The sequence below is a fragment of the Prunus dulcis genome, unplaced genomic scaffold (assembly GCF_902201215.1).
Source record: "Prunus dulcis unplaced genomic scaffold, ALMONDv2, whole genome shotgun sequence".
In the NCBI taxonomy this organism is placed as follows: Eukaryota; Viridiplantae; Streptophyta; class Magnoliopsida; order Rosales; family Rosaceae; genus Prunus; species Prunus dulcis.
Window position 1 is genome coordinate 16,648 of NW_023010187.1, and position 17,579 is coordinate 34,226.

At 38.4% G+C, this 17,579-nt stretch overlaps 3 protein-coding genes across 4 annotated transcripts; all 3 read left to right on the forward strand.

Moving 5' to 3' along the window:
• The first annotated feature begins 3,059 nt into the window (after nucleotides 1-3,059).
• Nucleotides 3,060-9,660, forward strand: LOC117613154 (anaphase-promoting complex subunit 2-like). Of its 2 annotated transcripts, none has more exons than XM_034341801.1 (6): nucleotides 3,060-3,159; nucleotides 3,283-3,365; nucleotides 3,929-4,048; nucleotides 4,195-4,386; nucleotides 4,869-4,937; nucleotides 9,568-9,660. In XM_034341801.1, the coding sequence occupies exons 1-5, from the start codon at nucleotides 3,066-3,068 to the stop codon at nucleotides 4,917-4,919; spliced, it is 540 nt and encodes a 179-aa protein (XP_034197692.1). In that variant the 5' UTR covers nucleotides 3,060-3,065; the 3' UTR covers nucleotides 4,920-4,937; nucleotides 9,568-9,660. The 2 variants fall into 2 exon arrangements, with proteins under 2 accessions (XP_034197692.1, XP_034197691.1); XM_034341800.1 differs by lacking the exon at nucleotides 9,568-9,660 and adding an exon at nucleotides 5,049-5,342.
• LOC117613152 (1-aminocyclopropane-1-carboxylate oxidase homolog 1-like) lies at nucleotides 5,809-8,146 on the forward strand. Its single transcript, XM_034341797.1, has 3 exons — nucleotides 5,809-6,428; nucleotides 6,781-7,102; nucleotides 7,651-8,146. The coding sequence occupies exons 1-3, from the start codon at nucleotides 5,875-5,877 to the stop codon at nucleotides 7,900-7,902; spliced, it is 1,128 nt and encodes a 375-aa protein (XP_034197688.1). The 5' UTR covers nucleotides 5,809-5,874; the 3' UTR covers nucleotides 7,903-8,146.
• LOC117613153 (1-aminocyclopropane-1-carboxylate oxidase homolog 1-like) lies at nucleotides 8,323-10,280 on the forward strand. The gene is made up of 3 exons (XM_034341799.1): nucleotides 8,323-8,858; nucleotides 9,352-9,673; nucleotides 9,884-10,280. The coding sequence occupies exons 1-3, from the start codon at nucleotides 8,323-8,325 to the stop codon at nucleotides 10,133-10,135; spliced, it is 1,110 nt and encodes a 369-aa protein (XP_034197690.1). The 3' UTR covers nucleotides 10,136-10,280.
• Nucleotides 10,281-17,579: the final 7,299 nt, after the last annotated feature.

Sequence of the window (17,579 nt, forward strand, 5' to 3'; positions counted from 1 at the left end):
TGTAGGTGGATTTATACTGTGAAACTCAAAGTAGATGGATTCATTGAAAGATATAAAGCTAGATTGGTGGCGAAGGGGTACACACAAAGATATGAGATAGACTACCAAGAGACCTTTGCCCCAGTAGCCAAGATTAAAACTATCAGAGTCCTTCTGTCTCTAGCAGCAAATCTTGATTGGCCACTACATCAGTTTGATGTCAAAAATGCTTTCTTACATGGAGACTTGGAAGAAGAAGTATATATGGATTTGCCACCAGGATGTAACTTAGCTCGTGACAAGGAGAATCAAGTTTGCAAGCTCAGAAAGTCATTGTATGGGTTAAAGCAGTCCCCCATGGCATGGTTTGGCAGGTTGACTAAATCCATGAAGAATTTTGGATATATACAGAGTAATGCAGATCACACTTTGTTCTTAAAGCGCGATGGAAGAAGACTTACTGCATTGATTGTTTATGTGGATGACATAGTCGTAACTGGAAACAACACAGGAGAGCAACTGAAACTGCAGGAGTATTTGTCTCAGGAATTTGAAAAGAAGGATTTAGGTGATCTGAAGTACTTTCTAGGAATTGAAGTAGCCAGATCCACAACTGGTATATTTCTATCTCAAAGGAAGTATGTATTAGATCTGCTCACTGAAACAGGAATGCTTGGATGCAAACCTGTTGATACACCCATCGAGATGAATCACAAGTTATGTGAAGACATAGATCAAGAACCAACCAATAAGGAACAGTACCAACGCCTTGTTGGAAGATTGATATATTTAACTCACACAAGACCAGATATTGCATATGTTGTGAGTGTGGTTAGTCAGTTTATGCATTCACCCAGTGTGTCTCATAGGAATGCAGTTGATCAAATCTTAAGATACTTAAAGTCAGTACTTGGGAAAGGGTTGACGTTCTCCAAAAATAGAGATCTCGAAGTTGTTGGATATACAGATGCTGATTGGGCTGGCTCCGTTACTGACAGACGCTCTACTTCAGGTTACTTCACTTTTGTGGGAGGTAACTTAGTCACGTGGCAGAGTAAGAAACAAAATGCGGTTTCTAAATCTAGTGCTGAAGTAGAGTAGCGATTGGAGTTTGTGAATTACTATGGATCAGAAGACTATTGACAGAATTGGGGTTCAAGCCAGAAAATCCAATGGAGTTACATTGTGATAATAAGTCAGCCATCGATATTGCCCATAATCCAGTTCAACATGAACGAACTAAACATGTTGAGGTAGATAAACATTTTATCAAAGAAAAACTTGAGAAGAAGATCATTCGCCTACCATTCGTAAAATCAGAAAATCAGTTGGCAGATATCTTAACCAAAGCTATTTGTGGAAGAGTATTTTATGACTCACTTACCAAGTTGGGCATTGGTGACATATATGCACAAGCTTGAGGAGGAGTGTTGACGTGAGTCTCTTAATTAATCTAGGAGATTTAATTCCTTGATTAATTAAGGGATTTACTTTCCTATTTTTATATAGTTGATAATTATTGTTTAATTAGGAGATACTTTCCTAATTCTTTACTGTATCTAATTCCTTATATAGCACCCTGTAAACTAGGGGTGGGCATCGGGACCGAAAAATCGGAACACCGAACTGAACCGGTGAATAAAAATGGGAAAAAAATCAGTTGACCAAAAAAGTCAACAAATTGGACAGAATCGATTCCAACTGTTTTCGGTTTCGATTTTACACCTCACTACACCGGAACCAGACCAGACCAGATCGATCATATATATATATATATATATATTTTATTTTTACAAAATTTTTGGTTCGGTTCCGATTTTACACCTCACCGCACCGGAACCAGTCATATATATATATATATATATTTATTTTTACAAAATTTTAAAATCTATGCCATATTTTAAATTTAATAATCACCATTTTTCCAAGTTCAACTTCAAAAAATTTCTAAATGTATGAATTGGATTATTTGTTAATTTTTAAGCCAAAAAAATAAGTTATTTATTATAATTTTTTTGGGGAAAAAATTTTAAAATAATAAATTAATAATTCGGTTCAAAATCAGAACCGGTCAAAACCGAACCGGCCGGTTTTTGAAGTTTTTTTTGCCTAAACCAGACAGGTTAAATAATACCGGTTCCAATTTCGGTTTGAGATGAGAACTGGACCGAATCGGACTGCACCCATTCCTTCTGTAAACTCTTATATATATCTCCTTATGGAGAAGAATAAAATTAACCTAATACATTCAAACTATATTAACATTTTAGCACAATACCCAGCAACGTCCAATAATTCACATCGTAGTGGGCAAGCTTCCATTTCCACTCTTCAAAATCTATTGACATTCCTCTAAAATTTAATCTCACTCTCTCTGTGTAAGTATAAATATAGAATAATACTAGTCTTACCACATTTTTATACCATATGATGTGGCAGCTGATGTGTACATACCACATCAAGTAAAATAATAATTTCTGTTTTTCTAATTTTATTTATTAAAATATACTTCATTCATTTAATTGACGTGGCCACATCATATGATATAGAAATGTGCGATAAAAATGTGGTAAGTGTAGCATCACTCATAAATATATGTAGATCTCTCTTCTCTTACTCCCACTGTGTCTCTATTCTTTAAAATCAACCGCTGTCTCTCATGAAACTTTTGTCGAACACATAGAAGATGACTGTGGAAAAGCAGAGCCAGCTACAAAATATTGTGGAACGCGAAGGAATTGAGCTTAGCCTCTTCGAAATGATCTACGGGCGTAAGCTTCTTCACGATCTACGAGCATAAGCTCTTCAAATTCAATTTTTCCACAGGAAACCGAATTTCTAATCTTCATGATGGAGTTTATGAATACCGTGTTATGCTGGCTGAAAAGCTTCCCAACAAATCTGACTATGACATCGATACAGAGATACGCACTCTCGAAATCCTCAAGGCAAGTGGTTTTTATTTATTTAAGCTTGCGGTTTCTTTGTTCAGTTGGGTGTAATGGTTGTTCATGTAGTCTTCAAACTGTCTAACTTAATGTTCATAGTTTGTAATCATTTTTCAGATACAATTTGGAGAGAGAAGCATGCAGAAATGTGAAATTATGCTGTACGATCTTATTGATTCTAAGAGGACTAACGGCAATATTAAAGCAACCATAACTCAGACATCTCAAGCAGGTACCTTCCAAACTTTACGTCTTCCCTACAGATGATTGGTTTTTGGGCTGTTCTCTCCAGCGTTACCAGAAGACTAATTATTTTATTTTATTTTATTCCACTAACGTGGGGTGGATGTCTTAGGTTCTGAGCTGGGCGATAACGGGGTTTCCATGGATGTTTTTGATGCAACAATCATCTCTTCAAATTTCTGGCCCCAAATCCAGGTAATGAATTGTTGCCAGTGGTAATGTCATTTATTTCGAAATTTCTGTTAGAGGGAAAAGACGGATCGAGGATTTACATTCTCATAATTTGAAATATCTCCTTGGCACACTTCTCTGCAATCTGTGATACCATGCATATGAACATGATTATGTTTAAATGTAATCCCTTGGACTTTAGTTGTTTCTTCTGCATTTAGGAGCGGCTTTAATAGCTTAATGCTCCTTCAGGCCCCCATTAGTTATGATTTCTTGCAATCATTTTAATTTAATTTAGTTCTTTTAAAATTTCCGGCCTATCCTATTGATTCACTTAACTTCAGCATTTTCCTCGCCCACTGTTTCTTTCCCCAAACTTATTATTCAGTTGGTGACGTATTCTCTGCATGAGTATCTAGGCAACTTATGTTTGACTCATTCTAAACCTTGTGCATAAACTGATGTCTTTTGTCCGTTATACTATATACATCTCATTAGCATTTGTTATAGTCATTAGAACTACATTTTCTATTCTATTTGTAACAAAATTTCAGTAAACGTTGATTAACCTTTAAACCAAATTTCAGGATGAGTGCCCTAATGTACCTGGACCTGTTGACCAACTACTATCTGATTATGCAAAGAGGTTTAATGAAATCAAGACCCCTCGTAAACTGCTATGGAAGAAAAGTCTTGGTACGGTCAAGGTAAGATGCTTACAATAGGTCATTTCACGTCAAACGTTCCCCACGAGCTAAATGTTTTTTAAATGGGTTCTTGTTATTTATTGAAGTTTTAAGCTTTGGAAGTCAAGAGGAAAACTCATATGTTTGCCTCTTTTTTACTATTGAAGGGAATTCTTGCAGAATCATTTGGGGCGGACTCTGAAGACCACGTGTTTCCACTAATGGAAGGTATGGTTGACAGTGGTAAAAAGGGTGGTACGAATGGAAGCATCGAGGATCTTATAGTTGCTGATGAAAAGGGGGAGAGCTCTGTAGCCTCTGTGGAGGATCAACTGCACAAGGAAATGACTGTGTATGAGGTATGTGATGTGTGCAAGATTGACCACATCTTGTATACGTTTAAATCCATCCCAATGGCTTGAGTTGTTTGGTAAGGATCTACCAATTCATTTTCATACTGGATCTTCTTTTGCTTTTAGTATATTTCCATCTCTAGGTACTACGGCCTTAAGTTCTAGTTTTCCATCTCTGGATCTTCATTTTCATACTGGATATTCTTTATAAAGACCAAAAGGGAGGAACAAAATTGCTGCTCATGACACTATCTTCCACATTTTACCAACTTGTCAATAGCTGAAATAATCAAGTAAAGTAGAAATTTAACTCCCTTCTTTTCCCACTAAGGGGAGGGGAAGGGAAACACATAATTCATAGCTTGCCAATTATAATAACCATGTTAAGTTTGTCCAGTCTTGAGTATCAATCTCAAATATGTCAACAGATAAAAATGCATGGTGCCATTGTGTTCTCAGCTTTTCAAATGGTATTTGGTTTTTTGCAGAAATTTATCTTGGGGATGCTCACAAACTTTGGAAGCATGGCATTAGATTGAACTCATAATACTCTCAAGGTAAGGATGATTTTAACACTCCCTGTGATATTTGGTTTCTGCCAAGTAACATGATATCTGGTAAGAAAGTTACTGTTTTAAATAGATTTCTTAACACATTCATTCCTGCAGATGTTCTGCATAACCGATCCTCCTTATGACAAAACTCTCCAACAGCTGCAAAGTTTCTTAACGGGTCTAGTTTCTGAAGAGAAGTTGGAACTAAGAGATGGAATGTATTTTTTGAAAAAATAGTCAACTAACAGAATTAGGACCCTACTAATTTTAGTAAAAATTATAAAGCTTGGCAAAATGTATTATCCTCATGTTACTCTTTTTCTTTTCTTTCTAATTCGTTTGAGGGGAAAGGTGAGAGTTGAAGTACAACTCTTTATGCCTTTCTTCGTGTTGTACGAGATATCATGGAAAAAAAGCCCCTAGGTTTGATCCTGCATAACTGAAAATTAAGAGAACAAATGTGAAGCCTGTGTCAGAGCATATTGGTGGCTGCTAGCCAAATGAGAAGTTTGATGTAAATAGGATTCTAAGCATCTTGTTCAGACTATTGCATGAGAAATTTTATGTGAATAGGGTCTAGCTAAGTGGAAAAAGGCCTTGACTTGCTGACTAGTGTTCTCAGGTTCAAACTCTTAGTAGTGTGTGTGTGTGTGTGAAATCCTTATTTCCCTTGTAGTTTAGATTATCGCTTGTATTAAAAAAATAATAAAATAAAATAAAATAGCTATATGCGTTACGAGACGGCCTTTAGTTTTCTTTCAATCATGAAATTTCTCACACACCAAAATGTCTTTAGCGTCAACCGGCCCCACAGTCTTGACTCTTGGCAAATATGTTGCTTGTAGTTTCTTCCAACCTCACTAATTTATGGTCTGAACTTTGGCAATCCTTATCTAGTTTGATAAGCTTTAGCTCTACCATCCTGCAGACACAAACGAAAATGGTAGCCACCAGCACAAACGAGGTTCCAAGCATGGCAAATTATGACAGAAAAAGTGAAATAAAAACTTTTGATGACACAAAGGAAGGTGTTAAAGGCCTTGTTGATACTGGGATAACCAAGGTTCCAAGAATTTTTCATCTACCAGTAGATCAGTATCCCATCAACAACACTTGTGATTCAGAACCCACCAAAACCCAGCTCAGAATTCCAGTCATAGACCTGGAAGGCCTTGAATATGATTACAATCCAACCAAACGCAAGGAGATTGTTGCCAAAGTTGGAGAGGCATCAGAGACTTGGGGCTTTTTCCAAATTGCCAATCATGGCATACCTGTTGATGTTTTGGAAGAGATAAAGAATGGGGTACGTGGTTTTTTTGAGCAAGACACTGAGGTGAAGAAGGAGCATTACACTCGTGATCGCTTCAGACCTGTGATCTACAACAGCAACTTTGATCTTTATAGTGCACCGGCAACTAATTGGAGGGACACTTTTTTGTGCAATATGGCTCCTAATCCTCCTAAGCCAGAAGACTTGCCACAAGTATGCAGGTATGTGACAGGGAAGCTTATAATGTTCTGGTTTAATATGACATTAGGTTCCATTTCCATGGAGGGATTTCAAATCTATGATTTTAGATGACATTATAAGGTAAAATTGTTTGTATAGACTATTACAATCCATATATGCCAAGATTTGAACAAGAAAGAAAGGAAGAAAATAAGTGGATTTCAAATGATTCCTTCCATATAGTCATTTCAAATATCTAGTTATTTAGAATACATTCAATCTAATGTGGTTCTTGTTTTTTTAAGCAAATTTAGCTTTGTTAAATCTAAATCCCTTCTTTCAAATCCCTCCATCCAAACGGAGCCTTAGTATTTCTGGGATTCAATTTTGTAGAGACATACTTGTTGAGTACTCCAAGCATGTAATGAAGTTGGGGAAGTTGTTGTTCGAGTTGCTATCTGAGGCGCTCGGGCTGAAGCCAAGTCACTTGAATGACATGGATTGTAGTTTAGGGCTTCAGATTCTAGGCCATTACTATCCCCCCTGTCCACAGCCAGAGTTAACTTTGGGTGCAAGCAAGCATGCTGACAATGACTTTATCACAGTCCTTCTGCAAGATCATATTGGTGGTCTTCAAGTTCTTCATCAGAACAAGTGGATTGATGTACTTCCTGTGCCTGGGGCTCTAGTGGTTAACATTGGAGATCTTCTACAGGCAAGTATAACTATAATTCTTATTCCTCTTTTATACTTTGTAGGAGATACAGTTGGATTCTTTTTTAATTAAAAAGGTACTATTACATTATGATTTCACACATGTATTAGGTTATCCAGAATGTGAGGAATTTTTTTATATATTTTATAATGTCTTGTTTTTTAAAATTTGAGAAAAGTTTTGGCAGTGTAGTTGCATGGCCTTATTTTAGTTTTCGCATAGGGCTTCTGACTGTCCCTCTGTTGTGTTAAGATGAAGAACAGAGTAAAGAAACTGTAGAAGAAGAGAGAATTTCAGAGAAGGAATTGTAGGTTTCTGTATTTCGTTAAACTCTAACTGAGCACATTACAATCTTTATATCAGTCTTAGCTGGCTACTCACTTTGCTAACAATTCTAACAACTTACTCATTGATCTGTTGACACTTGGCAATATCATCATCATTGATACTCTTACATGTTGTAGTATAGTCATTAGAATATGGCTCAAATTCTTCAATTTCGTTTCCTAGTTTGGGTTTTCTGATATTGAATTCTTTTGGACTTTCAGCTTATATCAAATGACAGATTCAGGAGTGTAGAACACAGGGTATTGGCAAATCGTGCCGATCCAAGAGTATCTGTTGCGAGTTTCTTTAGCACAGGTTTTTTAGCATTGCCACGAATCTATGGACCCATTAAGGAGTTGCTATCAGAAGACAATCTTCCAAAGTACAGAGAGACAACTTTGAAGGACTATAATGCTCACTTCCATAACAAGGGCCTTGATGGGACCTCTGCCTTGACTCATTTCAAGCTCTGAACTTGGAGGCATAGGAGCAACTGCAATGAACAAACATAGACCTGAATACAAGTGCTTTACTACTATGGAAACTTGAAGTATTGAAGTTATTAGGATCAAACATAGACCTGTTATTAAAATTTTATAATCAACATCACATTTCCGTTTACGAAAGTTGAATTGTATAATATTATCTGACTGTACTCGGAATTGTTAACCCAAAATGAATATATTAATGTGAATTGTATAATATTATCTGTCTGTACTCTGAATTGTTAACCCAAAATGAATATATTGATGTGAAAAACACAACTCTGCTAATATATTTAAAGTACTTTGGCATTATCCTTGGCCAAAATATTGTTTTCTTCCCACTTCGCTCATTGTAAAAGATACACTTCTGATCTGATTCCACTAGAACATTAAGATTTAGCAGTCAAGATGGTAGGTACCAATGCAAATGAGGTTCCAACCAATTATGACAGAAAAAGTGAACTAAAAGCTTTTGATGACACCAAGGAAGGTGTTAAAGGCCTTGTTGATGCTGGGATCACTGTGGTTCCTAGAATTTTTCATCAACCACCAGATCAGTACTCCATCAACAACTTTGATTCAGAAGCCACCCAGTTTAGCGTTCCAGTCATAGACCTTGAAGGCCTTGAGTTCGGTAGACCAACAAAACGCAAGGAGATTGTTACAAAAGTTGGAGAGGCATCAGAGACTTGGGGATTTTTTCAAATTGTGAATCACGGAATACCTATTGATGTTTTGGAGGAGATAAAGGACGGGGTACGTGGGTTTTATGAGCAAGACACTCAAGTGAAGAAACAGTTTTACACTCGTGATCACTTCAAACCTGTGGTCTACAATAGCAACTTTGATCTACACAGAGCACCAGCGTCTAATTGGAGGGATACTTTTATGTGCTACATGGCTCCTAATCCTACTAAGCCAGAAGACATGCCAGAAGTATTCAGGTATGTGACAAGGAAACTTATAATTTGATTCAGATTCCAACCTTCTTGATGAGTTAATTAGATGATATGATTTGTCCAACTTAATCACTTCGGATACGAATCACCCATCTGGGTTTTATATATATGGGTAGACAGCATCACCAAACAAATAGTATTTTTGTGCTGAGTGGCAAGCACCTAGCTAGCCCATGACAAGTGGTATTAGAGCAGGCCAAGTTCCTTATCTATTATGGCCTGTGACGAAGCTGTATCGTGTCCGAGAGGGGTAGAATGTCCCAAACAAGAATCCCATATTTTAAATAAGAATGAGCTTAATCCAAGGTTTATACATGAGTAAGTAGGTGACATCTGACAGTAGGCCCTTTGCCTTTTCTAAACATAAATCAAAAGCCATCCAGCTTACCATTTTGTTAAATGCCTGGCTCTACAATTTTTAATTGAATCATATATATATGACAACTTCATGTGCTTTTCTGTGTTTCAAAATTTGTAGAGACATACTTATTGACTACTCCAAGCAAGTAATGAAACTGGGGAAGTTGTTGTTCGAGTTGCTGTCGGAGGCTCTTGGGCTAAAGCCAAGTCACTTGAATGACATAGATTGTAGTTTAGGGCTTGTGCTTGTAGGCCATTACTATCCTTCATGTCCACAGCCAGAGTTAACTCTGGGGACAAGCAAGCACGCTGACAGTGACTTTATCACAGTCCTTCTGCAAGATCATATTGGCGGTCTCCAAGTTCTTCATCAGAACAAGTGGATTGATGTACCTCCTGTTCCTGGGGCTCTAGTAGTTAACATTGGAGATCTTCTACAGGTAAGTACAACTATTCTTCTTCTTCTTCTTCATTTTGTTTTCTTTAATTGAAAGGGAGATGTTATTTATACTTCTTAAAAGGGAGTAGGCTGTAGTAGTATATACTATTACTGTACTAGAATATGTCTCAAATTCTTCCATCTGGTTTCCTCATTTGGGTTTTTTTATATTTTTTTTAATTTTTTTTTCAATGGTTGAGTTGGGTTGCAGCTTATATCAAATGAAAGATTCAAGAGCGTAGAGCACAGGGTACTGGCGAACCGTGTAGGTCCAAGAGTGTCGGTTGCAAGTTTCTTTACCACAGGTATGCAACCATTGGAGAGACTCTATGGACCTATCAAAGAACTATTGTCAGAAGACAACCCTCCAAAGTACAGGGATACAACTATAAGGAAATATAATGCCCACTTCAATGACAAAGGCCTTGATGGGACCTCTGCCTTGACTCATTTTGAGCTTTGAACTTGGAGATTGAGGAGCAGTACCGCCCTGAACAAATATTTATCAGCCTTTTCTTTACATTTTCATAATATCTCTGTGTTGTGGTTAGACAATAATGTTCATGCAATTGTTAAATCATGTTTGCCAGCAAAAGTGGATTGTTTGTAAATGCATGATGCAGGACATATGTCAAAGTAATTAACATAGATATATGTCTTGGCCTGCTCATTGCAAAAGTGTATTGGGAATATTTGGACTTCTTTTTTATGTCTTGTGCTCATTGCGAAGTTATATTCTTTGCAAAAAAATATACACTTCTGATCTGAATCATATGTATTTTGTCTGATATCCACTATAAATTTAAGCTTTACCAGCAACAAAAATGGTAACTACCAATCCAAATGAGATTCCAACCAACTATGATAGATGTTGATGCTAAAAAATGGTTCAGCACTTTTGGGCCCAACTTAGTGATGTTTTGACCTTTGGCACCTTCTTGGCTTCGGTAGAGCGATCAATCTGCAAGATAGAAAACGCTCGGTAAGCCTTCGGGCACTGATGTGGTACCGGCTGAAGGCTCTCCGATGCTTAAGTAAGAATAAGTACCGGAGTGTGTAGTAATCTTGACACAGTAATGGTTGAATTGACGAAAGTCTCAGTTACCTCATTTTCGGGACTTGTGCCCTCATTTGTAAGTCTTGGGAGATGTGGATTTTGAGTGAAACTTCGATGTAGGACTCTTGATATTGCCTGTGGTGGCTCCACGTGTCCCAGCAAGAAAGGATGGGTAAGAGGTCTTGTGTTGCGTTCAGCAGTAAAGGGTGCCGACACTCCCTTACCGATTGAGTCTTATTTCCACATGTGCAAGTTCTTGTGGAGACGACACATGTCCATGGTTCTAGGTTCTGTAGTTTGGGAGCTTCGGCAATTACCTTCGGTAGGCTATTGCTACATCGAAGGAAGGTCTCTTTGATAGATGAGAATGCAATCATTGGTACCTAAGGTTTATCAAAAGTGTACTACCTTCGCCAGGTTATAGGTCTGTCCGAGTGCTAGTCCTCTAGTGCCAGGTATGCTCAGTTGATATAGGGGTCGGTGGGTGCCGAAGCTTGTGGTGGGTTGCTAAAGATGGTCTGTGACATGTTGACAGAGCTACGCTTAGAGTTGAAGTATTTGGCTTTGGCATGGATGGCAACTTGCTTCATTGATTCGATATAAGTGTTCCACGAGTTGCTTTGGACCAGGTACCAGAAGTTGGATTCACAAAGGCCACTCTTGAAGGCTCCGAAGGTAGCCTTTGCCTTTGTCAGGCCTAGGCTGTGTCAGGACACAATGACGGGAGATGACCAAGTGGTTCTACAGGGTGCGCTTGATACCTTGGGTGAGGTGAAATTGGCGGTGAGTATTCTCCCAGTTACTCTATGAGGTTTAGTAGTCATGTTCTAACTCCAATGGTCATTGCTCTCTGTCATTTTGGCAACATCAACTCAAAGGCGCTCCATTGTAGCCTGGAGATGCACGTAAGTCGAAGGTTTCCTTCGGAAGGAATCCATATGTGGGGTGTGGTGTTGGGTGTGAAAGCTAGCTTCACTCGGCATGGCAGAGTGTGATAGGGCCTAGGAGACAACAAGGTCGGCCAGAAGATGGAGCCAGCGGAACTAGTAGAGATGTGAGATTCAGAAATAGACTTCCCAGAGGCGGCGCCAAACTATTAATGCCCAAAATCGGGAGTCAACTTAGGTGGAATAAGTGTCAAATCTTCAGCTGGATAAGAAGGTTGTGGACCTTCGAAGGAGAGATCTTGCAGAAGAAAATGAGGAAGAAGGAATCGTGGTAATTTTGGCAGAGTAATGGCAAAAGTAAAATTTAGTTACCCTTTTTACCTAGACACTATTACTATTTTATAGGGAAGTGAAAGTGAGAGTTTACACAAACTTTCGATGTGGGACTTTGTGCAAATTGTTGAGGGCATCAGCAATTACCTTCGGCAGGCAATTGCTACATCAAAGGAAGGTGTCTTTGATAGTTGAGAAAATGAGGTCACTGGTACCTTAGGTCTCTCATAAGTGTACTACCTTCGGCAACTTATGGTTCTGTCCGCGTGTTGGTCCTCTAGTGCCAGGTATGCTCGGTTGATTATGGTATAAACAAATAAAGCATCAAATTTAGAATTCATTGACAAAAAAAAAAACATGCACACACATTTATTAGTTGGTTTTACACTTAAGAAGAAAAGTATCTCTATTTCACCAAAAACTATGGACAAAGCTTTTGTCTTTAATGAAGGAGGTATCTATCTATATCGCTGCATCTTATTTCTCTTTCTCTTATGTCACATTAAATACCCTAAACCGTAAGTCTTTCTCTACAATTTGTTTAGATGAGGTCACGATTGAACAGGCTGACGAGGAGAAGGAACCTGTTCACGGCGACACAGTCGATGATTCAAATGGCGGCGGTGAGGACGATGAAGATGAGGAAGATGGTACGACCTTTTAAATTTTTTTCATTGACTATTTTGTTATTTACAGTCAATCAAGTTTTGTGAGTTCAATTTGGGATGGGTTCTGTTTGGATGGCAAGAGAGTGGAGACGCCCACCAAGTGTTTGATTAAAAGTTATAAAGAGTTGCGCGAGCTTTTATTTATTTATTTTAAGCTCCTGGCCAAAACAACTCTAAATTCTAATGGAGGTTGAGGCACTTACAATAATTGTGAAACCATTGTAATGGAAGTTGAGGTGCTACATTAAGAAGGAAGAAGACAATCCTGCCTCATACTATATTTTTCTTTCCCCAAACGGCATCCTTAAAAATATTAGTTTTCACTAAAGTTGTTGGTTTCTGAAAGCCTATTTAAAACCAAAACGTCACCTACTGTGGACCAAAACATAACCAAAAAGCCTATATTTATGTATAGTTCTAACTTCTATAAACCTTCCCGACCTTATTCCTACTTCTCTATCAATTCAAGCACTATTTATACCAATTGAGCATACCTGGCACTGGAGGACCAACACACGGATAAACCCATAACATGTTGAAGGTAGTACACTTATGAGAAACCTTAGGTACCAGTGACCTTATTTTCTCAGCTATCAAAAAGACCTTCCTCCGATGTATCAATTGCCTGTCGAAGGTAATTGCCAAAGCGCTTAAACTACAGAACTTAGAACCACAGACACGTGTCGCCATCACAACAACTTGTACAAATCCCACATCGAAACTTTGTGCAAACTCTCACTTTCACTCCTCTATAAAAGACAAATAGTGCCCAAGTAAAGGGGTAACTACTTTTTATCTTTACCATTACTCTATCAAAGGCATACCGATGCTTGAAACTTGACAATTGATTCTTCCTCAGTTTCTTTTACAGGGTCTCTCCTTCCAAAGGTCCACAACCCTCTTATCCTGTTGAAGTTTCAACACTTCTTCCACCTAAGTTGATTCCCGAATTTGGGCATCAATAGTTTGTCGCTGTCTGTGGGAAGTCGATTTCTGAATCTCACCTCTATACCAGTTTCACTGGCTCCATCTCCTATCTAACCTAGTTGTCTCTTTGGCCTATCACACTCCGCCATTCAGAGCAAAGCTAGCCTTGGCACCCAACACCACACCCCACATATGAAATCCTCTCGATGGAAATTTTTGACTGTTGTGCATCTCCAGGGCGAAGTGCAGCGTTTTTGTGTCAATGTTGCCAAAATGACAGAGATTTACGACCACCTTCATACCAAAAATGTTGAGTTAGAACATGATTGCCAAACCTCGAAGCATAACTAGGAGAATACTCACCACCAATTTGCCCAACACGAACTCACCCAATGAGTCGAGTGCACCACCAGTATCGAAGTTGATCTCAAGTAAAGGGTTAAACCTCACCAATGTCTCCTTACAAACAATCTGCTCTTCCACCAACCTTCTAGAATAAAGCTATTAAGCTCATCAAAAGCTCGATACACCTCGACTTCTTCGACTCTAACAGCAGTTCCACTCGGCTTCGACATTAGCATGCTCAGATGCCGTCTTCTGCAGCACAATAGCATTCTTCTCTCAGATAGCCTCTTGTGCCTCAGCCATCTTGCTCGATCCTCGAAATATGATGTTTGCGTCTTCACAAGGCTTCCAGGTCACTCTCAACGTCTTCTAGGAAGGCGTTGACTAATGACACCTCTAGCAAATGGATGGCAATTGGCAAGACTTACCTATTTCTTTTGTTTATGTATCTTGGCAGAGTCAACTTTATCTACGCCTTCAGCAAACACCTCATCCATGCTAAAGGATAGCTTCAATGGTGCTTGCAGATCAAAAGGTGGAAGCCTCAACTCAATGCCCATTACACCTTAATCCTCTAGAGCCTTTCTTTTCCTAACAAGAGCATCGGACACCAACCTTTCATCGTCATCTTATGGCCATTTCCCCGCCACCCATTCAACATCACCTTTGTCAGATTTCTTGGATCGAGACACCTTCTCCCTCTCCCTCTTTAATCTCAGGCCTCATCAATCTTCACAGCACCTACCACTGCCAAATGCAAATATAGTCAACTCCAACAATGTCAGTATAACATAGGAAATCGCAAAATAAGTGCCAAATAAGAAAAAGAGACTTACTTCCTTGCATAAGCCCCAATTCCAACAGATTCTTTGGTGTCACTAAGTTCTTATATTCTCGGTCATTCTCCAACAGCAGCAGCCTCACCAAATCCACTTCGTCCGCCTTCTCCTTCGATAGCGGATTCCACTTCACTGAACCTACAAACAACAACAAATCATTCAAACCCTTGTAGCTTTGGGAACCAAAAACGAAAACACCACAAAAGTTCCAAAATCAAACACACACAAGCAACAAAAAGCCTTAACAGTTGTGACCAAAGACCTATAGACTGAAAGTTGTTAGTAACATGTTGGGTGACGGTCTTACCTGGCACGCACTCTTAGTCCCTAAAGGCCAGACACCACCGGTTCCTCCAGAAATTTTGTGAAAAAGGCAAGCGACATATAAAATAACCTCTCGCTATTGCCTTTCGGCAATTTTCTTGCACCCAGCCGAAGTTCCCTTGCTGCATGGACACTAAATATAAATGCAGGAATTGTTCAAATGTTGGCTCCCCCAACTTTGCCAACCAACATGCAATATAAACACCATAAAGAAGAATCCGAAAATTGGGATTACACTTGAGAAGAAGAGTATCTCTGTTTCATCAAAAACCATGGACAAAACTTTTGTCTTTGACGAAGAAGGTATCTATCTATAGCGCTGCGTCTTATTTCCCTTTCTCTTATGTGGCATTAAATACCCTAAACCCTAAGGTTTTCTTTACAATATGTTCAGATGAGGTCATGATTGAACAGGACGATGAGGAGAGGGTCTGTTTGGATGACACGGGCTTGGAGACACCCACCAAGTGTTCGATTAAAAGCTACAAAGAGTTGCGCAAGGTTTTATTCATTTATTTTAAGCTTCTGGCCAAAATGACTCTAAATTCTAATGGACGTCGGGGTGATGCCAATAATTGTGAAACCACTGTAATGGAGGTTGAGGTGCTGCCTCATGAAGAAAGAAGACAATCCTGCCTCATACCCTATTTTTCTTTCCTCAAACGGCGTCCTTAAAAATATTAGTTTCACTAAAGTTGTTGGCTTTTGAAAGCCATTAGTGGGACAAAATGCGAGCCCACTGGCCAACCCATTTAAAACCAAAACGTCACTTATTGTGAACAGGGATGGACCCACAGTGGGGTCAATGGGTCAAACGACCTTATGGACTCCATGAAAACAGTTAGAAGGTCATCTTTACCTGATTGTGTGACCACATGAATGGATTGAAGGAAAGGGTTGTTGGTGTGAGGAAGAAGAAGCTGCCCAACCTGGTTCCTTTTTTTAAAAAAAAAAAATATTTATTTTAAACATGCTGGCCAAAACGATGTCGTTTTGGCCTAGCATTTTTATTTATTTATAAATGAGGTGGCCAAAATGATTTTGTTTTGGCCCAGTGAATTTTTTTTAAATGACCTGGGCAAAACGACGTCGTTTTGGTCTAGGTCTGTTAGAAAAGAAAAGAAAAATTTAAACAGTTTCAACACCTCTCCACCCGACCCCAGCATCTCCGAAACCCCCATTCTTTTCTCCTCAACCCTAAATCCCCAATCTACACGCCCCCAAACCTCCTCCCCCCACCACCCCCCCCCCCCCCAAACAAAACCTTCAAAAGAAATTTGAACTTTTACACTATGACCCTATGAGATAAGATTCCTGGATCCGTCACTGACTGTGAACCAAAATAGAACCAAAAGGCCTATATCTATGTATAGTTCTAACTTCTATAAATCTCCCCGACCTTATTCCTACTTCTCTATAAATTCAAGCTACATGTACAAGCACTATCATTAAAAAGATGATATGAAAATAATGACCATAATAGCAAGAACTTGCTTAAGTGGAAGAAAACATAAAAACAGTTTCAGGATTGATTATTTTGCTTGAATTTACTTGGGTTTTTTTTTTCTTGGTCGACAACTTGGTTATAATTCTTTTATGTGTATTTTATTACAGTAATTCAATACATAATTTCATTAATTTTGTTTGCCAGGTTATGATAATTTTTGTCTAGAAGATTTTTAAGGAACTTTTACATATTGCACATGCTGTTTTTCATTAATTTTTATTTAGTTTCTCTTTGGTTTTTGTATTCAACATGCTGTGTTTTTTTCCTTATCTAGTACTCTAAAGTCTAATCTAGCATGGTACACTTTTTGCTTTGGTTATTTTACAATGTTCTTGCTACTTTTACTGATTTTGCAGAAGGGCCGGATGAATATGAGAAGGATGGTTTTATAGTAGATGATGTTGATGATGAACTAGAGGAAGAAGAAGAGAGGGCCGACAATGCTGAAAAAGAAAGGCATAAGAAGAAGAAGAAGAAAAAAAAAAAAAAAAAAAAAAGGTTAATGTTATATACCTTGGTTCTGAGCTATTATCTATATCTCCCTAGAGTTTGCAGGAAAAAAAAAGAAGAAGAGGTTTTTATTAGGTTCCCAGACTTTGGTCCAATGATTACGCTAGTATGCATTGTGCCAATCCCAGTGAAAATCTTTTTCTTCTTTTTCATCGCGTGTTTTTTCCTTTGTATAATTTGTTTCATATAATTTGCTAGGGAGGAATATCTCCTTGACGAAGATGACTATGACCTCCTGGAGGACAATAATGTGTTTGCCCCCCCGCAAGAAGGTTGTGAACATTGTCCATAAATGTTGAATTTGGAATTTAATGCATTTATTTATTGTAAAGTTCCATTGTTCATGAGATGGAGGTTTTGCTCTTTTTCACATTTTCAGCGGAAATTTAAGCGGAGAAGCTGAAGCGCTGTTTATTTGGTGACGATGAAGGTATGTACATATATGTAGAACTTACTTGTAGAGTAATCAGTTTATGAATTTGATTTTTTTTTTTTTCCCTTGTTAATTAT